The sequence below is a fragment of the Pyxicephalus adspersus genome, chromosome 5 (assembly GCF_032062135.1).
Source record: "Pyxicephalus adspersus chromosome 5, UCB_Pads_2.0, whole genome shotgun sequence".
Classification (NCBI taxonomy): Eukaryota; Metazoa; Chordata; class Amphibia; order Anura; family Pyxicephalidae; genus Pyxicephalus; species Pyxicephalus adspersus.
In genome coordinates, this window is record NC_092862.1 from 114,827,556 (window position 1) to 114,851,547 (window position 23,992).

At 33.6% G+C, this 23,992-nt stretch overlaps 1 protein-coding gene across 1 annotated transcript; it reads right to left on the minus strand.

The window, feature by feature from the left end:
- Window positions 1-6,024: 6,024 nt before the first annotated feature.
- On the minus strand, window positions 6,025-23,922 carry NPY (neuropeptide Y). Its single transcript, XM_072413381.1, has 3 exons — window positions 23,782-23,922; window positions 22,545-22,732; window positions 6,025-6,049 (listed from the first exon to the last, which is right to left on the minus strand). The coding sequence occupies exons 2-3, from the start codon at window positions 22,730-22,732 to the stop codon at window positions 6,025-6,027; spliced, it is 213 nt and encodes a 70-aa protein (XP_072269482.1). The 5' UTR covers window positions 23,782-23,922.
- Window positions 23,923-23,992: the final 70 nt, after the last annotated feature.

Consider the following 23,992-nt stretch of genomic DNA (forward strand, 5'->3'; position numbering starts at 1 on the left):
GCACTCTGTATTACACTGGGGAACACATTTTTTCTTGAGTTAGAGCATACACCTGTTTTTTACTCATTTTTGGGCGGTGAACCCAGAAATTACCCCAGTTTTTTGCTATCACATCCAGTTTTTACGATACATACAAATTTTACATACAATGAAAAATAATGAAATAATAATGTACTTGAATGTACTGTTTATTTAAAGTTCTTTTGTTCATACAATAGATTTATTGTTACTCTATGACATTTTTTTAACAGTAAAACATTTGAAAATTAATCAGGTAAGCGATAAAGGTAAAAATCTACGCTTATAGCTTTTCCTGGAGTGTTCAGTGTTAGGACAATCCCGCCAGATGATCCAACAATAGTCAGCCATCATATGTACATCCCATCTACCCCGATAACGTCCTTCCATGACCTTCAAATCTTGGTGGAATCGTCACCGTTGCTCATCACTGACTGCACCAAGGTTTTCTGGGAAGTTAGAAAGATGGCTATGCAGAAAATGCACCTTGATGCTCATATTGCAACCAAGCATTCTGTAGCTCTCCAAGAGTTTCTGGACAATTTCTGTGTAATTATTTGCTTGTATGTTTTCAAGAAAGTGCTTGACAATGGCTTTGAATGATAACGAAGCATTATTTTCAGCTTCTGACACTGTCCTGATGAAATGTTCATCTTTGCTGAATTTTGCCGAATCAGCTGCCGAATCTCTGGACAATCAAACACACTGGCCTTTATTTTTTCAAATGACATTTTTTCAGATTTGAGCTATCGATGAATAGTCGAAATTCAGTTTAGTTATAGATTTGAATTCCTAACTCCTCCATTAAACCAGATATGTTATGGCAATACACAAAGCCTCTGTCAGTTCTAAAGCACTGCAGAAATGCAATTTATCCAGTTCGAAAGTACGATACCTTCATTCTTTTTTCAAATAGGAAATGATGATGCTAGGAGTTTTGAAGCCTTCTTCGATAGTCCTAAATCACGTGCCAAATCACCCAACTCATGCTAATCAAATCCCTTACGAACAAAGTCCTCTTCAATTTCAAACTCTGAAAAAAAAATCTGAATGAGCCACTGGGCGTATAGCCAATGGTGGGCTAGGATAGTCTATGTTTCATTTATGTGTCTTGTTATATCCTGAAGTTTTCACTATACAAAAGTAACAGTCACTGAAATGATCTCCTGGCTCTCGCCAAACCATAGGTATACCAAATGGCATCTTATCACATGTTCCCTTTGTCCACATCTGTAAACCCTCGACACACTGTTTGCACACCTTATGAGGGACCAAAGACTTATCTTGATCACCAAGTTTAACTTTGAAATATGCCAAATAGGCTTGCTCTACAAATGTGCTGATGTTCGCACTTTGACTGGGAATGGTGAAACAGATATAACAAAATTAATCAGGGTTGTTTAGGCACTTACGACAAGAAACAGCAAAGCCAGACATGATCTGAAAGAAAGGAAATACATGTGTAAGTAGAATTTTTTTTTACCTTATTCACTACGTAGAACAGCGCACAACCTTTGACCACACTGTCTTGGGTTTAAATGAACAGCCTATACAAATCCACGCAACAGTGATCGCATTAACATAAGCGGTAGAGAAAAAACCTGACATGATAAAAGAAAACTAACTGCACTTTCAGAATCAGCATACCTATTTTAGTGTAAATAAGCTTAAAAATCATCAACAAAGTGAACACAAATTTGTTCAAATTGTTCCTCAGTGTTATCATTCATATATTTACAGTCAAAATGTAAAAACATAGACAGATATGGATTCTACATGATATCTATCATATTTTACTAAGTGCACTTGAAAATAAGCCTTATTTTCCCCCGAATGCTGCTCTGCATTATTACTCTATGCCAGACATTTCTGTGGCAGCTGGTAGCTTTGTGTGCCCTGTCTTTCACACTGTGCTTGGCTGCCTAACGTGAGCAATCTCAACAAGTTCTGTCATCTGAGCCAGGAGCTGAGTGAGGGAACACCAGGCAGAGCAGCATAGACCAGACAACTGGAAGTCAATATAAGAAGGAAGTGAAGAATATTTGCATTACTAATGTGGAGAGGCAGCAAGCTATGCAATCAGACCTACACACAACCAACCGGGCCACTTCTCACAGCACCAGGCAAAGCACCAGTAACAACCTGGCCACCCCCCTGAAGAGGAATTTAGTTTATCAGGTAATAGGTGATAGAGGAAGGTGGAGGAACTTCTAGTAGAGTCAATGGAATGACATAATCTTAAGCTGCATGCCCGGAAAATGTGATGATCATATGGAGTGTATGTGTTATCAAGTTAAAGTGAACATTGGTCGGTGAGCTGTTCTCATGGGCTTGAATGCAGCAGTAAGGGGCATTTTATTCCATGTTAGTGTGTATTTATGTGGTGCATGAAAAGTGGCAGCTAGAAGCAAAGGAATGCATGAGGAATTCAAAATGTAACAAAATTCAAAATGTGTGACCATGCCTACATGGTCACATTCATAATTTCCACATCTACGGATGTCTTCACCCCTATCCATAAAAAATCCTTTGGTTTCCAGAGATGTTATACTTTGTCCTTTTTGGCTTTCATTTTGAAATCCCACCTCATTTCCCATTTGTATTATTTTTTTATGATCTTGATAATTATGGGCAAGGGCAATAAATTTTATGACCGATAATCATAATTACCATATGGTAATATTCTACATGTAAATCAATAAAGGTAGCAATATTGCTTGTTGAAATAGTATATAAATATATGATCATAAATTCTTCTCCTAAAATTTACCTTTGTGTTACTAAGGTAAATAGCCCCTTAGTCTTCTAATCCACAATGTTTGGGGTACATGCATATCAGTTTTTTAAGAATTCATGGATGAACTTACAATAGATACATTTATATGTGCCTAAATATGCAGGGTGAATGACTTCAGGGTGAATGACTTAAAAGTAATGGATTTTAAACAATTTATATTGTAGAAAGCAATTCTTTCTAAAGACTGTCACCATTGATTATCCAATATGTTTTTGAACTTTGTGATAATTAGGCAGCAAGTATCAATATTTGTAAATAATAATATGCCGCATTTGCTGGTGATATCTTGTTTATTTAAGTACCACCTTAGTAAGTGTGGATTATTGTGTTTTTCTTGTCTTTTTGAGTTTCTTCCTTTTTTATATGCACTTTTCAAAACCATTCAAGTGTAGTCTTGTTCTATTTTGTAAAAGTAAAAGCTTCTCTCTGAAACCAGATTCATTAGAGCAATTATGCCTAAATTGTAAATCCTGACTGTAAGGTATGTTGTTTATTATTGAAATCAGATTAGCACTACTGCCATGGAAAATCATTCCCTGCTTGCCAGGGAATTTGGCTTTAAATATCTTAACATCCAAAAATGTGATTATGTTCTTATCATAGCACATATCAAATGTTAAACTTTTTTGAGTATCATCTAGGCATAGCATGAATTCTTCTTATTACTTATGTGTATCATACCATATCATAAATATGTTTTCTATGCAACTTCACCACACTGAATGTGACACATATATATATATATATGTGATATATATATATATATATATATATATATATATATATAGTCCCCCCCTCCAGTACTGATGCATGTAGGATGAGGCACAACAGATCCCCATTGCTATGCCCATTTTTATAGATAGGAAATGTCTTTGTAGCCTAAAAACCTCCTTGCTGTTAAAAAGAAAATATGTGCCTACCAATAATATCAATAAAAACACATACCTAAAACTAAAGATACGCAAAACTGAAATCTGTCAATTTTATGTAAATTTTCCTACATTCTTTTTATTCCTTTTTTATTTAGAATGCCTCCCATCGGACATTACAAACATTTTCTGAATAAATTGCACTCTGATTATATGGCATAAAAAAACCAGCCAGAATAAAATTTTCCACCCAGGTTAAAGCTAAACAAGCTAAACAATTGTGGAATTTGCTTTCCCAAGCTGATCGTATACTATAAAGCCATACTTCCAAGTCATTGACGGACTGACATGCTATGAATTAAATTTGGCTACATATAGAACAAGAACCCTTTTGCCTAAATATATACTCCATCCCTGCCTTCTAAGAAATACATAAACCAGAGCTACCCAGGGTGGGTTAGCTTAAATCCGCACTTCTTTGTACTACCATCCGCACATATCTTTTCTTTTCCACCTTCAGATCCACATGGGGAATAGATTTTAAACAAAAAACAACCTTTTTAGGAAACCTTTTTGTGCATATGTATTCATGTAGCTGTGGTTGATCACACCAGTTCACTAGAGCCTGCACTTTAACTTCATGCAATCGTACTCAACCGCGCGACAAAGCGGTTGTCAAATGTTGCGGTTGACACTAAAGCAACCACATAGTATTTAAATAAGGGGGTTGGAAGCAACTAACAGCTCGTTTTTTGACAACAAGCCCTAAAGAGGCCCTAATGTAGTAGTAATTACATTTAAAAAATATCAAGAAAAAGTGCACTTATGAATTATGCATACATACTATCCTTTCTCCAAAAAATATAATATGAATAAATACATCAAATCAAAATGCAGACAAACCACACACAATAAATCAACTACATCCAAATGCTTATTTTTATTTAGATTTATTACACTTGATGTTTTCAAAAGTTACCAGTTAAATGTTGTATTTTAGTCAGCTGCTAGAAACTAAAGACATAGTATAAAATCATAATAACATAATTTGGCAATATATATATGACAAGTGACTGAATTATGGAATTTGTATTAAACCCTACAAACTCTACTAATATGTATGGTGATTAAAACTTAGTTTTAACCATAGACAGATGTGTTTCAGTCTCATTAAACTTGAGAATCTTAGCTGATCTGTCTTTTCACTTTAAAAACAGCGCAACTTGATTATAATCTAGGTAATAATAGTGACAGTAATCCAAACTGCAAACAGTGAAAATATTTAGCAGTATCAAATACCAAACCTGACAGTTTTTAGTAAACTCTTTTTAAAGTGGATAAATATATATATATATATATATATATATATATATATATATAAATATGTAGTCAATCTGTCAAAGTCTGATTTTGTAAATCAGTAAAATTTTGGGCTTCTCTATGCTATTGCAAATTTTTCTTGCTTACATGTGGGATGTTGCTTGAAACAGGTGCAATCTGCTCTTTAAAACTCTCCAGTGCCGTTGACAACCCCCTCTTTTTATTTCGGTATTGTCTTTTCCAGCTTGCAGCAAAACAAGGAAGCTGGAATAGCCAATAAAAAAATAGAACAAAGGAAAGGAAATCTCTAACCATAGAAATGGCATAGAGGCAGTTAGTTCTGAAAGAAACAACATTTCTACAACTTGGCTGAAAATTTTTTCATTAGATATTTTTATTTCTAAGTCTGTATGATGGGATAAAAGGAAAAAAAATCATAAAAGTATAAAATATATACTTTTAATTAAATTTTTGTTGTACTTTCATATCCACATTGAATCCAATTTCTATACCGAGAATTATAGCTGTAATATTCAATACATTTATTTGAAATTTGAAAGGAATTCAAAGGGTTATCTTATTTTGCTAAACTGGTTTACATAATTACCATCATACATTTTACTTTTTTCCACAAGAAAAGATACACATGTAAGAGCTCCAGTCATTGACATAACATACTTGAAATGAGATTAGTGAGGTTTTTAACAAACTTTGAACTTTTGCGCTGCCAGAAGTGCTACAACATACTGACTTCCCCTGACAGGTATTTTTTCTGTTTCAGAAACGCCTGCAATGTATTTTTCATTTCTTCATTGCACTTTCAAAGCACAAAGTATTTATTTCAACATTAGATGTCTTTATACAAATGTGGTGGAAGAATAAAACAATTCTACAGAATTCAGCAAATGTCTGCATGCATTGGTCTTGTTTTTGGAGGGTTTTCAAAAGTCTGATTTGTCATAGAGCAATGAAAATGGATCAAAAACGTTGAAAAAGACTGAAGATGGATTTTCATTGTCATCACCACATTGGAGGGTCTTCATACCTGCAAAGACAAAACCACAGCACATTATCAAGGTTGTTGTATCATAAATTTGCAGATTAAAAATAAATCTGTAAATATGTTGGGTTGGCAAATTTGTGAAAGCTTCCCAAGACTGATGAAGATAAACTATTATGGGAGAACCTGGGTGATCCAGCAAAACCATAAGGATCTATTCCAGGAAAAAAAAGTTGTCAACTAAAAGCAAATTATTTTTAGGAAATCTATTTCTGGGTCACTCAGGCTCTCCCATGATTGTCTATCTTCTCCAGTCTTAGAGAGCTTTATTAAATCAGGCCCATTACCTATGCTTTGTAATATACAGAGTCACATATATTATAGCTCTTTATAGATTCTTTAGCCCTATAGGGTGTCTGATATGTGTCTGAAACTGTGCTTTGCAACATTTTAGCATGCTGCTACATGTAGTCTGTATATTAGCTGTGATAGGAACCAAGAAAATACTTCCTTTCAGACAATGTCATAACTAGCACATGCCTGGTATGCCAGGTTGAAAATCTTTCCATATCATACAAGTAGTATGGACTAGCAAATACAACTTGAAAGGGTATTGTGGCACATCCAATACAACTAAGAATACAAAACATACAAACAAGCATTGTTACAGATTTTTATCACTAGACATTCACAAATAAATTCATAAAACCATCATTTATTTACAAACATCATTGGACATACATGGTCTAGATTACAGTCTCTCGTGTTTCTATCTGAATATCAACACATTTCACAAGATGTGCTTCGGAACAGAGAAATGATGAGACTAGCACGCCCTAGTCTATTGCTGAAAGGTGCCTTAATCATACAAGTTATTTCACATGAATGATTAAAGATGTATTCTTTTCTGTCCTTAGTTCTCCACCATTGGTCACTTGAATTAATAGGTAAAAAAGGGGTTGGAAGTGTTGGATTAAAACACAGCTATGCTAGCTCTGGTTGTAATTGCAGAAAAAGAACAAGATTTGGGGTCTCAAGGAGATCTGTAATTGACCAAAAAGTTCAAGCAGGTATCCATTTAGCCTAAATTGCAAAAATGATACAGTACTCTTCAAAATGTCCTAGCTGCATTAGCCTGTCACAGATCTCAGTTTGTCTCCTTTATTTACTTGCACATACACAATTCCTACTTAAGTAGAACAGCTAGTGTGCCTCAGCAGACTGTACTTCCATCCTGGGGACCTGGTGAGACACATTAGTGCAGAAATACTATCTGGTGCCGAATATTAGCAATTACAAATAAATCAAATTTTTATTCAATGCTTGCACATTTGGTAGTACAACTTGCCTGTGTTTTTGCATTTGGCTGTCCTTGCTTTACAATCCAGTAGCTATTTTATCAAGAAACCACAGGGTAATTTTAAATATTTTGAGTCTGATCCTTTAACAAAATGTGCATGAATTCAAATATGTGTAAAGTGTGTATTATAGAATAGTCTTAACTATAAACCTAATAAAGTCTGACTAGAAAATGTATAAACTTACAGTGCACCAGTGACAAATTCTATGTAAAATATCCTGTAAAAAATATCATCATGTTTAAATGTACTGATTTCCACAAAATCAGATTTGAAATACTTAACATATGCTGTTTTGACACAATGTTATTATATTATATTCTCCTGCCTGCAAATGTGACAAAGATACACTATGTTTCCAGAGGCTGAAAACAGAGGAATACTGATCTAATAAAGCCAGCTATTTTAGCCTTAAACTATTGTATTATTTATGAGTTATACAGTATTAGTTTACAGGTAACAAAAAGAGAATATCAAAGGTGGCCTTACCAACTGGCCTGGCTAAGTGCGACAAAAGTTGCATTCTATTACTTTTGTTAACCAGAAAAGCTTTCTTTGTGTGCCTGTCGAAAACTAGTTCAAAAGACTTGCATCAACAAACTTGTAGTAATGTACTGATTGTACTGCAGTTCACTTCCTTTATACATATATTTCAATTCTTCCAGCTGTTCATCATTTGTACACAAGTTCATCCCAATGATGTCAAGACTAGGCCCACCAGTTGCTATTTCACTGTATGACTGACTATTGAGCGTAATTGCTGACATCTTGCGGTGTTTGATTTTTTACAAGACCTTCTTTAGTGTAGAATGGATGCTATGCTTATCTTACTTTTCTTTTAAAAAGTTCTACATTCAAGTAAATCAAATGCTGCAGCAAAAATAATTTTTTTTTATAAACGTGTTCCCAGCCAAATACCAAAACAGGTGATACTGACTGTTGTATACAGAGGCTATAATAAAAACATACAAAAAGTCAATTGAATTATTTTCTAATCCACAGCTATATGAATGTAAGGAGCTAATTAATTAATTTAATTTATTCAAAGGTCTTTGTATAAACTAGAATATATTAAGTGCAGAGGTGCAGGTCATTATCCATGGTGTCTACTCAGAATTCAGGTTTTATTTTCCAGAAATAAAAAAAGAAAATTGGTGTGGACAACTCTTGCTGAAAGCACTTTTTTGATTTCCAGCACCTCTAACAGTTTAGGCATCCAAAGTAAATAAGAAACAGCTGAGCATAGTATAACTATTATTCAGAGTTTAGGTGACAAGAGAGTTGCAGTGGTTATATTTTTGGTTCTGTTTTTTTTAAATATTTTAAATGGTTTTAAAACAGGATCAATACTGTTTTGTATGTATGTTGGGACTTTGTATTACTTTTTTATTGCCAGCAAGCAGATGGTACTCCAGGTTTTTTTTATACCTCTACCTGTCTATTCTTAGCTGCTTTTTGGAAAAAAAAAGCCTGTTGCTTATTCCTCTCGCACAAATTCTAGCTTAGTTAGGTTTCAACTCAGTTTTCAATGATGTTTCACTAATGCATGTCAAGCAGGTCCTTACTGCAGAAAGGGACAGGCAATGTCCCTCCTACCTGCCTGATCACTCCGGGTATCTGGTGAAAAGCTGAGCTGCGCATGTGCAAGGAATAAATGAACTTCTGCGTGCCTACACAGGATTACCATCATCCTGGGCAATCAAGATGATCACAGGAGATGAAAGAAGAAGATAGAGGCTTTCTGCGAGGGAACGGGGAGGTAAGTAACGTGGGGTTTAGTTCTACCTAAACAGGATCTTTATTTACTAAATTAGCTATATGAGTGACTTGCACCTAAATCTCTGAAATGTGCTGGTCTGTGACACTGTTAAGGATAAAGAGACGTAGACATATTCTTATACATCATACATTTCTTGCAGATATCAGTGAGAAGGACATCAAGTTGATTCTAGGTTTGTGATATCCTTTTCATTGATGTCTGGATAAAAGACAAAAAAAATTAAAAAAAAGTATACTGGTTACAATATTTACATCTATATAAAAAGGCAGTGCCAAATATACAGTCCAGTTAAATACCGAAAAGTAAATTTTCTGTGACATTAGGACCATAAATAACTGGTCACAAAGATTGGAAATCTTAGATTGCAAATAAAACCTGCAAACCTTTTCCAAACTCCACCAAAACAAAACAAATCTTTGGTTGCAGCATGGCAACAGATTGGAACTGCTAGGTGTCTCTATAAAGATGTGTAGTTGGTAGCAGCTAGCTCTACATCAACAACTGAGTTGGACCAAACTGAAATAATGACATTCTTACATCAAATATCCTGAGTTATTGTTGTAGTCAACATAGACATAGCTGAGTGCTTTCTTTTTATTGAGTAGTATCTTTTTATTTAGTAGATTTTGACCAGAATGTGAGTCAGAAGAAAACAGCAGGATAGTCCACCGGAGCTTTGTCAGAAAGGAACTTGTGGCTTTATGGCCCTTCGTAGCCTTCGTATCTTTTTGCACTAATGGAACAGTTCCTGTAAAGGGGAATTCAGGCTTATATTGTTTTGAAAAAAAGGAACCTATGTGGTTTTGATATTGTCACCTTCAGCACAGAAACCCAATTCACTTTAACTCACCAACCTTTTCCCTTATGCCTAGATTATTATTCTAAAGTTTTAAAAACCAATGTTTCTGATTTGGTAATGGTCTGAGAGTGATCACAGAGCAGTGCCTAAAAAATGTGAATAAAGAACATGATCATTATCAATTCACCTTTTGCTATGAAGATGATCCAACAGACAATGGGTGTATTGAGTTATAGTATTCAAACCCTCTTTGGAAATGTGAATCCCCTTTTAATAACTACCAACATTGGCAAGTGTGAAGAGTTGAAATGAATAAATCTAAAGTAGAACTCCCCATTATAAAGTGGGTTCATGTAGGATGTATTCTGGGACATTATTGAATTTAAAGTTTTTGCAATTAGATCAGCAAAATTGGTGGATTACCTTCCTTTTTTAAACTTTCTCTTCTAAGATTGTCCATAGTATTATTATAGTTTGATGTTGTAATAGTTTGCGTTTTAGTTCTTCAGGTAAATATATAGCCCATTAAACTAAAATAAATTTGAACAAAGTGAAAACTTATAAGGGAAAGTTTGTGAATAGAGTGAAAGGGTTATCAAGTATCTTGGAAGAGGGTGGAGAAAACCATTAAATTGTATTTTCTTAGCTGGGGTTTAGCTTTATTAGGGGAATTTGATTAATATTTAGCCTGTCCTCCACACGGGTTCTTTGATAGATGTCTCTCCAGTTTTTATTTTATAGCATTTTGATAAAATGTATAATGAATACTATTGTTCAATCACTTTTAGTCAAATTCTCTATACATTCTCTTTAGGCTACCTGGGTCTTTTTTGTGTATATCAAAAAATACTTAGGAATGGAATGCTATTTTATTATAAAAAATACTCATTAAAATGCCATATTGTGTTTATTGCATTCACTTCACATATTTGCATAAGAACAGTATATGGGAACAATATATTCAAGAGCTATTGGAATGAGTTTTGCAAGCTAATTTTTGCAAAGCTGAAGTGCAGTCTGTGCATTGATAGTTGTCTTTATCTTGATATCTAACTTTACCTAACTTTTTTTTAACTAAATTGTATTAGTGATGTTTTTTACTGTACATTGGGGAATGGAAACCACAGTTCACTGGTTTATGACCCATAAAGAAAAATTAAAATGATAACTAGAAGAAAATAGCTTGGTTATTAAAAAAAAGCTGAAATAAGAACTCTAGGTTAGGGTGTTTTAAAAAATGTTGTGATAACAAGTTGGTATTATGATAATCCCCATCAAGGTATAACCCTTGTACTGTAACCCCCACTCAGCACAATAACTCCAACCAATCCCATTAAGGCCCAGCACATTAATCCGCTTGTGTCATCCATCTTCTTTGTAGGCACCTCTCATACATTACCTTAATGTATCGGCTTGTCACCTCCATGCATCCTTTTGTCACCCATATTCTCTAATACACCTAACTGCCACCCAAATCCTCCAATTAATCTCCTTGAGCTAGAGATCCCTCCCCCAAATCATCATGGAAAAGGGGGCTTCAGGAATGGGAATGCTTAATGGAAAACCTACATTTTTATACGCATAGTTACCTGTTCATTGATTAAAGTGTATGTTTGCTAAGGATAGAATAAGGAATGGTTAAACCTTTACCAAATAATTTTTGCTGTCTTGCTAGGAATATTTTCTTTAACCTCCTGTGTTGGAGACAATAGAAGCAAGGAGGACCAATGCAGTAAAAACCTGCTTTTTTTAAATTATAGTTTAGCTTCAATCTTCAATAAATAAATAAATATAATACATGTGCTTAGAATTACATGGAAGTGTTTTATCTTATGCCACCAAGTAACATTTAGTGGAAAACCCATCACACAGCATGTTTGATAATCTGACAAAGTTTAACAATCTTGAGTTTGTCTAGGTCGCTAAAGAAATGGGTCACCACAAGAATGTCTGTTTTGATAGTAATTGTGCATTTATGAAGGTTTATTTGTTGGCTCCCCAACATAAAGTCCTGTAGGGCACTTTAAATAGAAGTTTACTATGTCTGAGGATCTGCAACAGGAAATAATCTTTATTCTGAATTCCTGATGTAAACCCAATACTGGTACTCTGTCAGTGCTGTAGAAATGTATGTAGGTTTCACATCTCTTCTGGAGAAGATGATACCAGAAATATCTCTCAAAGGGCTGTGAATGACAATCAGTGGGAGCCAAATACCTTTGCGTTCAGTTGTGCCTGGATTTTTTTTCCTAAAGCTGAAAAAAAACACCCCTAATATTTATATTTATAGTCTAACGCTTTACAAAAGACATTTTCTATTTAAGTTTGTCAAAAAAATATAACTATTTTTTTTTAACTTCATAGCAAGCCACATGTGATGCCCATGTGGTTGAAGTGTAGTTCTTACTCCAGACAAGGAAAAGCAGACTTGTTGCGATCAACCACAACTACAGCTGCAGCCACATGAAAATGCATCCACAAAATGGTTCCCAACTGCTCTCACTCACATGAACGGGGCAACTGGTAGTGCAATTGAGTCTGCAGTAGAAGCTTTGGTTCTAATTTTATGTTTTACCTCAGTGAGCCTTTGACAAGGCTATGGATATTTAATACCATGTTTTTTAAAAGCAGTAAATTAGCTTTATAACAATCCCACACTGAATAGCTGCCAGTATGGTGATGCAATTTCCTCTTAAAGCATTTGTCAATGCAAACTTAAAAAAAGAAAAATATGTAGTGCATTACTGCAATCTATGCACATTTCTAAGTAAGCTATTCCTTTATACATGCTGCAAGTACAAAAATATGACTGTTGATTTGTCAGACTACCTGACTACTGATTTGTGCTTCCACCTTCTACTCATTTACATGTCAACACAGTGTACTGGTGTGGCTTTTAATTCCAAACCACCTGTTCTGAGCCCTATCTGTTCACAGACTTCTCCTCATCTTTCCTCTTCCTCATTCCCATAACTATTCCACAGAAAGTTATCAGCCCACAAGGTTTCTGGCAAAATTAACATGCATTATTTGAAGGTATACCAATGATATAAGCTAAGCTCCCCTTTCCCCTCCTCTCTGCGTAGACTGTAGCTGCCTTTTTGCCTTCTATGCAGAGAACAAGTGCACTGCGGGGGAAGCAGAATATGCTAACTGAATGGCTTGAATCACTTCAATGTTTCTGCTTGTAACTTTAAGGATGAATTTATCCACAGTGCCTACAACCATAGAAGTTGAAGAGGATTTGAATTAAAGCACATTTACTGCTTTGAAGAATATGTAAATGTCCAAAGCTTGACCATAGTTACATTCAAAACTATCCTTATTACAGAGTTGCAGATTTCAAGATTACTTCTAATCACTTCAAATAAAAAAAAACAGTGTGGTGATCTCCTTGTTATTGTAGTAGTGGTTTTTCTAAATTGTGTTTTAAGAGAACAAATCAGTAAATCGAGAACAGGAGCTAAAGTGACATTGTGTGGTCATACATAAAGATAAAATAAATGTATTAGTAAAATCAAAAATGTCTTTAAAATGGACATGCCGATACAGCAAATAAATGGCATTACATGTTTGTTTTTTATGATGTTTATTCTTTCAAGTACCTGTCTTCAGTATATTCTAGCATAGAATGTTTGCATACTCAAGTTTATTTTATAATTGGAATAACATCATGAATTGGAAGTTTCAGTTCACGAGTGTGCTGTTCAGATTGCAAGATAATCTACTTCAAAAGTGGTTTTCTGTGTCTGTTATTTATTGATCATTGTGTCAAGTCTAATAAAATGCCTTACCCATGGGTAAACATCTGTTTTGACATCCAAGAAATTAAAGACTTTGTGTGTCGCTCTCAACCCTAACACTTCTCATACTAGATATCCTATTTGTTGTAACATACAATAATATTGTAACAGTTATAATTTAGTGAGAATTGGAGTGTCTAATAAATTACTTCAGGTGTTGTGACCAGGCACTTGAATACTTTGATCCTTCTGAGGGTTCAACCTACACTTTCACTTCTTGGAGATTATGCTTTGGCTAGGAAACATTTCAACATCCCATTATTACAAGTAAAGTGCTCAGTGGGTAATTTACAACACGATATGATTTGGGTAGGATTCACTGGAGGTTCTAAACAACATAGCATAGAGATACCTTAAAAATGTTTTGTAAAATTTGTAATAATTTTTTATTCTGTTTCTTTTAATCTACTATGTATATAGAAATAGGAGAAATATAGTTTGTCTGCAAAAAGTAACATAAAACTAGACAACATACAGAGAAAATGATACTTCAATATTTTCATCAAGTTTAAGATTTGTAACCACACTCGAATATTATCTGATAACAAAATATATAATACTGAATATTACTAATATAATATATTATATTAGTTTGTAGATTTTATTACTGCATATATTACTCCAGCATTTTGTTAATAATTCTAGTGGTTTAATTATGATGTCACTGAAGCAAGAGCAGTCATTAAATTGTATTTAATACAACATGTTTTTAAAAGCAGAAATGATCTATTAGAACATTAGGGCATATTATGGTGTCATATCAAATATGGTACCAAATGAGATTTGTTTTTAGAGACTAATTAACACTAAAGTGCTATCAAGGATTTATAGAAATGTGTATACTGAAATAGCTGGAAGAATATTTGCTTGGTTGGAATTTTATCATTTTTTTCTGTTTTTGGTATTTAAAAAATCTTTTTAGGTTGATGTTTAAAAGACTTTCACTGTAAGGATGGTACAATATATTACGTTTGGGGCCATCTCTTTGCATGGCATATTGGTTATCTCTGTTTGCAGCCTGATGAAAATTCATCTGTAGAAGTAGTAAATAAAGCGCCTGAACATTCCATTAACGCTTCAGCATGTCTGTAACCTCTGGCACTCCCTGTCCTAGTGCCAAGCAATGTTATCACTATTACAGGCTTCTCTTAAGATTCCAACTTAGGTGCTGACCATGACTAACTATTTTTACATAGCAGAGTAAGACACAAAAGATATTCAACCAGCCAAGAAATTCATTGCTGTCGAGGCCAAGAGTGATTTGACAATTTAAACTATTATTCTGATATGCTGTAAAATGTGATATTTGGTTTCCATATAAAGAAGATTACTTCCAACATCCACCATCAGGTTTTTACATGTTCTATCAAGTCAAATGACCCAATATATAACATTTCTAATCTGAGTTTTATTATAGTAGACAGTTAAATTGGAGACTTTAGTTTCAAACTTTTTTATATCATATAAAATTATCCTAATTCTCTTCTAATAAAAGATGAATGGGGGTGGCTTCCACAAGCTAGCAACTCGCTTTTACCTCTATAACCTTAAAGTAGAACCTGCATACTAAAATAGGTGCACACATTTCAAGAGGAGCTGTAAACAATGCCCAGATCAGCAGGTGGTCTAACAATGGGAAAAGGATTTGAGCTGCATCTGAGGTTTATATTTATGTCCATATCATATTCATGTCCTTCCTATCAAGGTTAGTGGTGGTGGAGGGACATTCCTGGATTATGGTACAACTATACTTTAATGCATGATTGTAGTACTGCAAATTTGCAGTTGGAGTGCATTTTACATTTGAAAATGTAATTTGGAAATAACAATAAGAACTTTCTGAACACAACTAAATGATGCAAAGGAAATGCTATATATCCAGCAATAGGGAATGTAAATTTTGTCAACTGAGCCATTTATCCTTATTGTAATAATTCAACCTAGAGCAGATTGGTTTCTGATTACAGGCCAAATCTATGCCTACTGAACTCCTATCTAGTCAAAGTCAGCATATAATATACTAAGCTCCACCCATCATACACTGCCATTCTCTTATGATTTCAGTTAAAAAATGAATGGCCAACTCTACCAAAAGTGGATATCCCCATTCGTCTTGGTTCAATTTGCTAAGGGTTTGTCAAATTCTGTTCGAAATTCAGCAAAAATTAACTTAAATGTAAATCCCACTAAGGGTACACATCTTGTTATTGAATTGTGGCCATTTTGGACTAACAGACAAACTACTGTCGAAAAAAGGCATGGATACTGAAATGGGGAACATACAAATGCAAAAAATGTTTAAAAAACACTGTACAATGGGGGGAGAGCCTTTTCTTGCAGCTATAAGCGCAACATTGAATATATTTAAATTCATTAACCTGTAGGTCAGTGATTTTCAACCACTGTGCCGCGGCACACTAGTGTGCCATGAGAGATCTTTAGGTGTACCGTGGGAAATTATCTAATTACCATTGTCGAGTGTCTGTGCTGTAGTGACTGGCAGAGTAATGTAATACTCTTCCATGTCAGTGGGTGGCAGTAGGTAACAGTTTTCTAAAAAATGTGCCGTGGCTCAAAAAAAGTTGAAAAACACTGCTGTAGGTTATGTTACAGAACATTACAACTTTCAATGACAACTGCAGTGGAACTTTTTTTTTTTTACAGTACTTTAGAAGTGACACATGCTATTTAGTCAAGTGTTTAAACAACGGACAAAAATTGGCCTGTAGTTGGTGGTTGGCCTCGTTCTTCTCATTAAGAAGTAGAAGATTTTATATGTGATAGTATAAAATTGGACCTTAGGAACGTTTTATTTAGGGATAATATGCCATCTTTACTAAAGATAAAAAGCAAATGTTTTACTACAAGAATTAGGGGACCACAGATGATACAGTATTGCAGAACTGACCAGCAGAAAGACAATAGTAAATAGCAAGGCTAGGCCCAATTTTACAAGAGTGCAGGCCACAGTTTTACTGGTTATCTGAAAAATAATTAGAAGCAATACCATTAGCAGTTAGTAGCTGCAAAAGCATATCAGAGCAAATGTATAATAAACCAAAGACAAGTTAAGAAAAAACTAGGCTTCATAAGGTTTGAGAAAAGATGACGTAGATCAATTAAGAAATGTGAAATTTAAAATATAAAACAAACAGGAACATATCATTTACACATGGAGGGAAAAAACAAAAACAATTTTGCTATGAAGAGGTATTTCTTAAGGCAAGGTCAAGCTGGGTAGTATTTTGCAGGTAAGTTCACATACATACAGGTGGAAAAGTCAGTGGTGGGATGTGGAAAATACTTACTTATGGCACCAGTGATTACAACATTTTACAAATATCAGATTTTAAAATTTGTTGTTTTTCTTGAAAAGCACACTTACTAAACCCTAAAACAGTTTTTTATCCATAGAATAAGTCTGCCATTATTTATAGAATATTTTTTTCCCATTTGCTCTATCAAAACTAGTGATATGTATAAAAGCTTGCAAGAGAGCTTCTGGGAGCTGCTGTCAATTACTATGGCAGTGGGCAGTACTGCCACTGAAAGAATGCTAATAATTTGTACATTTAAACTGTGCATCAGACAAGTAGCAAGAAAGCAAAGGGACAATTAGAAGATAGCAAGTAGAGTAGAGGGTAAGCTACTATATATATATATATATATATATATATATATATATATACACACATTCTTTTACTATAAAATACTCTTATATACTATATATATTATATAAAATATATATACTATATTATATACTATAAAATCAAAACATTCCTAATGACATACCCCAGACACTGTTCACTATCCCCTTTATAATTACTCATTATTTCTAAATAGATAGTAAAGAAGTTTCAATCTCATTAAGACTCTAATGCTTCTAATTCATTGTACATACTTGCTATGAAACATGCACATTATTTGCATTAAAACTAATTTCAGGAACATGGCTCACCTGCTGAGTAACCTAAATGATCATCATAAAATGTATTTTCTGCAGCTGGTTAACTAGCTAGCTAAATTCCAAGGTTTGCTAGCACATTTATTTGTGGAATGGACCATAATGATGAGAAATGCAATCTAGTGCAATAGGTGGATACTATCTCTTCCCAACCTTGCTAAAGCCACACTCACACACCCTGGAGCAATAGAGGAAGGTTGCACATCACAGGATCATGTGACAAGAATTTGCAGTTTAAGTAGAATGCACTATACAAGACCCAAAGAAAGATGCTATGACTTTTTTCTTATAAATCAGCTTTTATTTGGTACAGCTGTGGAATGTACTAGAATAAAGCAAAAACTATTTAATAATCTGCTATGACATGTTGTTTGAGGGTCTTGTTAAAAGAATTTAGTAAATTTAATTAACCTTATTAATTTACATTAATTTACCTATTATTATAACAAGCAGATGTTAGCATTAAATGACTGTTAGCATTAAATGACTGGAATATACCAAACTACTACCCATATTTGCAGTTGCTGTGTCATAAAAAATTTGGGGTTAAAAAGGGTAAAAAGGTGTTTTTATTTATTTGGTAATAAATCATTACAAATTCATAGACCTACATTCTTGCCTGAAGTTTATGGCTAAAAAATAATATTAACCCATAACAAGACAGTGCCAGCTTTCATATCAAAACTATTTCACAGTTTGATGACATTGTAATATCAGCACTTCTCTTTCTGTCTCAGAAACCGAACATCATTTTTGAAGATTGCTGCTGAAATTGCAGTTGATGCCTTACTTTGCTATCTATCATAACCCAGACACTTTCCCTCTTAATATCTTGCCTGGTACCAGTCCTTTAGCTGCCAGCACTGTGCCAATGTAAAAATTGCAATCACAGTCTACAAAGATTGGAATCAATGTACTATAAACGTGTTTAATATATATATTTTTTACTTTGCTGTAAACACATGGGTTGCAAAAATATTGCTGTGTCAGTTTCTGATAATAAGAATTTATATGGAATTCATCTGTTATATCTGAAATTACTTTAATATATGATACATATAATAACTTTATGACCACAAAACACTTTTTCTTTCTGTATTAGTGGTTGCCAATCTTATATATGTATATTTTTATATCTCATGATAGAGCACTGGAAGCTTATGGAAATAAAAGAAAAAATATCCTAGAAGTACAGGAAATTAAAAAGCACAACACATGAAAGAATATTGACATTTTATTTGTAACCCTTGCAGTATTACAAAAGAGAAGAAAAGTAGCTACAATGCCACAATCACTTATACGCATGCTGAGCTGCATTGTCTTAGCCATGTAATTAAATGGCAGTCATGTCGGAGAAGATAATAATTATAACATTTTATCACACATTGAAGCCACAAGTGTACCAACCTCAGAGAGAACAGGAAAAAAATACAAGTTTCAAGCTATAATTTTTCACTCACATGGGAAAATGAATTATATAGAATAAAAAAAGAATTTGATGTAATAATGTTCATGGTTATAAGACGTATATCAAACCTAATATAATTCATAGAATTAACTTGGTCTATATCCAGACTCGAGTAACAGTCACGTCAGCTTATATAACACTTCAAATTTCAAGAAATGTTTTTTAAGTGGAGATAGTAATATTTCTTTATATTTATTTTCGTACATCTTCCTAATTGTCTTATGACAATGTCTTCAATATTGTCTAAATGTACTTTAACCATCTTAACATTTATCTATATGAAATATTGTAGTTATGACAACCATCATAAATTTTGTTAGGGCTGGTAGTAAAACATCATACAAAATGTGAACACACTGTTAACCATAGTAGAAAATCCAAAAAATAAACATCATGTCAAATTGTTAATATAATAATTTGCCTCAGTTTAACTGTTGTTAAAACATACATTGTTAATCCAAGTAATACCCAGGGCATAAATGTGATAAAAGTAAATAATATAAATGAGCCCAATAGGAATAATTAGGAATAGCATATATATTAGATATTTAAGTATTGTTTGTTACACATTGTATTTCTGTGTTTATTTTCCCCTATATGGATATTTCTAAAATAACCCATAATTATTAATTGGTATACTGCTCTAGGAAATGCTTGTATCTTCTATGAAAGTATGGTGATTGGGAACCAATTGATTAAAGGTTTGGAGTATTAACACAAAAACGTTGAAGATCCTTTCAATTATGTGAAAAGCAAATTTTTTTATTCATGTGCACATAACTGGGTTCATTTAGGTGAATTTCCACTTTTTTTGTGGGTAAACATTCTCAACTCCTTAAGTAAACCAGCCTAAATATCTCCTCCAATCCGGAGATCTAAGACACTTCTTCAAAGATTCTTCAAAACCTTTGAAGTTTCATGTCACATTCTACCCTTTGACAAGTAATTTTCTGGCTAATGTTTTTAAAATAAGAAACTGACTTCCTAAAAATATCTGACATTTGTGTGCGCCATTTTGATACCGGCTTATATCACATAGACCATTCTTAGTCATGGTTGTCGAATACATGCACATTCATACATGTATGTTCATTCATGTAGTTATATAATTCCTTTATTTAAAGCCATATCATTGTTTATGTAAGTTTTTGATTTAAACGGCAATTAATTATGTGCCTAATAAACAAAAGCATAACAAAATTTGAAAAGCTAACACAACAGCATAATGATCCATAATGAAACAAGTGAAAGTTATTTTAAAACCAGTAAGATGTTACAGTCACATGGCTAAGAAAAGTTCCCTATCCTTGTGTTTAACTTGTCAATTCAGCCATATGTGGCTGATTTACTAAAGGAGAATTTATTTTACTTAGCTCAGTGTAGCTGCTTTCCTTCAGATATTTGATCATATACAAAGTCATTCCCAATTTTGTTTCTCAATTCCACTACAGATGACTAGGCATTAAAAGTGATCACAAGTTCACCTAATGTAAATTATGCTTTAGTAAATCACCACAAATATTTATCAGTATCTCACAAAAGGAACATAAAGGAACGTTGAATGTGCATTCATTTAAGCCAAATGAGGAAAATAGATGACTACCAATCAACAGCAGTTAATGATTTTATTAAACTAAAGTCAAATAAAATCTATCTGTTGTCTATTATTGATTTATGGATTTTTTTAACTGGTACATAACTGCCTTTTGTAATTTTGCTATAGGACCAAATACATTTCTAATTTGGTAAATAATATTGCACAAGGAAGCATAGTGCTGTACACAGACCATTTTGTGAAGTGGACATGAAAAAGTATACAGAATGGACTTCGTTATAGTCAGTTATATTATTCATTATCTTTGAACAAGAGGGCCAGGCCACCGTGCATCTACTGGTATTTAATATGACCATAATGACAGGAGGTAGGGCTGTTCCTAGTCAGCACTATCTTTTCATAAAGGGTTATTTTGTTCACCTGTTGTAATCTACAAAGGTGTTTTCAATTTAGTAACTAGCTTTATAAACCATTCTCACTCAGATGTCATCTGAATTTGTGTCTGTAAATTCAGCTGCGTGTTAAATGTCCTGGGGACCTATTAGCATCCAAGGGTTACTCTGTCATTCTGCTTTTCATTGTGATGGTTTTCTTGCATATTAAAAAAAGACCTCCGTTTAAAGTTGGAAATGATTTTTTCTTACACATTTAGTGCTCTCGGGCAGTTTTGACTTTCCACTGAGTGCCATTTGCTTCTGAATTTTTTTTAAATCAACTCCTTTAACAGTGTTCTTTGGGCACTGTGTCACAATGAATAAATCTCTGTTACTTCGCCTCATCACTTTACACTAATCAGTTTAGAATTCCAAAAAGCAAATCACAGTGAAAACTAGTTCACTCACTTTCATTTTAGAATTCATTGAAATTCTAAATCATGAAATCAAAAACGTGCCTTTGTCAACAGACATTCAAGTCAGTTAAATAAGTTACCTACAAGTTCTGATATATCTGAATATAACCATATAATCTCCTAAAAAAGACATAATTAAACTAAATATAAATCTGCACTGGGTTTACAAAATAATAAGTTGACCATTCATGGAATAATTTACTATTTCCTTAACTTACATGATCAATTTTTTTTAACCATGGTTCATTTACTTTTGTTGAAGCATAACACAATGAAAGTGCAGAAAGTACAGTAACCCATAGTAGCCAAACAGATATTCACTTTCCTTTCTATAGCAAAACTGTATCAATAAAAATAACATTACTGAAAGCATGCTTGGGGTAAGTGCATGATTTTCAATCGTCTTAAATAGGTCTGTTTTTGTTTAATTTCCTAATATTCATATTTTTAATTGTTTTCTAATACACATACTCAATTATATCTGCTTTAAGACTAATTAAAACTAAACTCTTTATTACAAAATATTGTCTACACTTTTGCTCATCTAAAAGAAATTTCTAAAAGGCTTCATTGTATCATCCCACATCTGTGAAACTGTGTTACTATATTTTCTACAACTTAATTGCTACAATAAAGATGGACCTCATGGTGGTTTTAATTAATATGCTTCACAATTAACTAATGAGCCAATTGTACTGCAGATTTAAAGGAGTTCTTTTCCAAGTTTGACTCACACAACCGCACAACCACTATGCTCCAAATTTACAGTCTCTTTTCACACAAAGCAAAACCCTATGATGTGCAATAACTAAAAAAAGCCAATCAGGTTTCCATAATACTGACAATATATTAATATACTTTATCAAAACTTTTGATACATTGTCAGGTATTAAACAGAATAGTTGGTATTAGCCTGAATGGACTTTGGATCACACAGTTAAAAAAATTAAACTTTAATCTCACCTTTGTCTTGTTATGAGGTTTATATAATGCCTCAGTGCTGAGTAATATTTGGCCATGTCCTCTGCTGGTGCATCCTCTCCTGGATTGTCTGGTTTTGATGGGTACGCCTCTGCAAATGTTCCCAAGCAGATCAGCAAAGATAGACCTATAGTCAGCACAGACATCCACAATCGCATGCTTCCCTGCATCTAAAAGAAAACAGCAACATTATGATTAATATCTTTGTATTCTCTTTGTGCCTGTAAAGAGCATTAAATCCCCTCAAACATCATTTTCAGGAGCTATGCTACCCAATAGGCTCAATTAACAAAGCTAACACACTAAGATTATTTTCAAAAAAGAGATGTAATTTTCCATTGTACACCAAAATATTTCAAATTTACACATGTGGCTAAAATAAAGTTATTCCTCTTTCAAAATCATTTTGTGTGTGTTTTCAGATATGACAAAGCTAACACATCTAAATATGTTTGTTACAAAATTAGAAACACTGATTTTCAGATATAAATTAAGTGATTTGAAAGTGACAGTCACATGCCTAAAAAAAAAAAAGATTCATATTGCTTTTCGTATTGAGCTTTATGTGTGTTTTTATATACACCTGTCTGTGTGTGTATAATGATAGGGGTTTAAGGCATACAGATAAATATATAAATATAAAAAAATATATATATATATGTGTAAATTTGAGCTTTAAGGAACAAATACCCTAAATTGCCAATATCATCTTTCTAAATTCCTAAAAACCCTTTCATAGTTATCTAATGCAATTCTGCCTAGTGGGAAACCTATGAGAAAACTTTAACAAAGCTTCCTTATTCAATAAACTTAACATCAAGCTTTTCAATATGTTATCCTTACAAACTTCACTTTAAATCACAGAAAGCTTCAAGTTTGCTGCATAGGAATCTGAGCAAGTGATAAGTCTTTGCTGGTATACAAATTACTACACATTAGCAATTACAATATCTTTCTTCATCCTAACTACTGTAATATCTGAAATACACAGCAACCTTGAGTGTATAAAACAATGACTGCTGTAGTAATACATTCTTTAGATTCATAAAGTCACAGGCTAGAGATGTATTTTTCAAGCAAATACCCAGAAATAAAGTACAGAAGGAAATGAATGCCCCTAAGAAGTGAGAGATGTTTGTGGAATTGACTTCAGCACTATGGACAGCTCCGCAGCGCTTTCATTACATTACAGCTGGAAATGATTAAGCAGGTTACTTACATTGCCTGTGAATATATTAGTTCTCTTCTGCTAAGTCTTCTTTGTTTGCTTTCTCTTCCAACCTTCTTATTTCTCTGTTAACTGAGAGTTATCAGCTTGCTTTGTTCCGTAGCCTCTGTACGCCGGCTTGTGTGGCTTTCTGCCATGCTGTGGCTTTATAGTCTCCCCCGTGTGGGCGGGGTTAGAGGATTGCTGCAATCGTGACAGCAAA

Coding starts and splice junctions, on each gene's coding strand:
- NPY (XM_072413381.1), bottom strand. CDS start 22,732: ATGCAGGGAAGCATGCGATTGTGGATGTCTGTGCTGACTATAGGTCTA. Junction 6,050..22,544: donor AACCTCATAACAAGACAAAG/GTGAGATTAAAG, acceptor TTGTCTTTGCAG/GTATGAAGACCCTCCAATGT.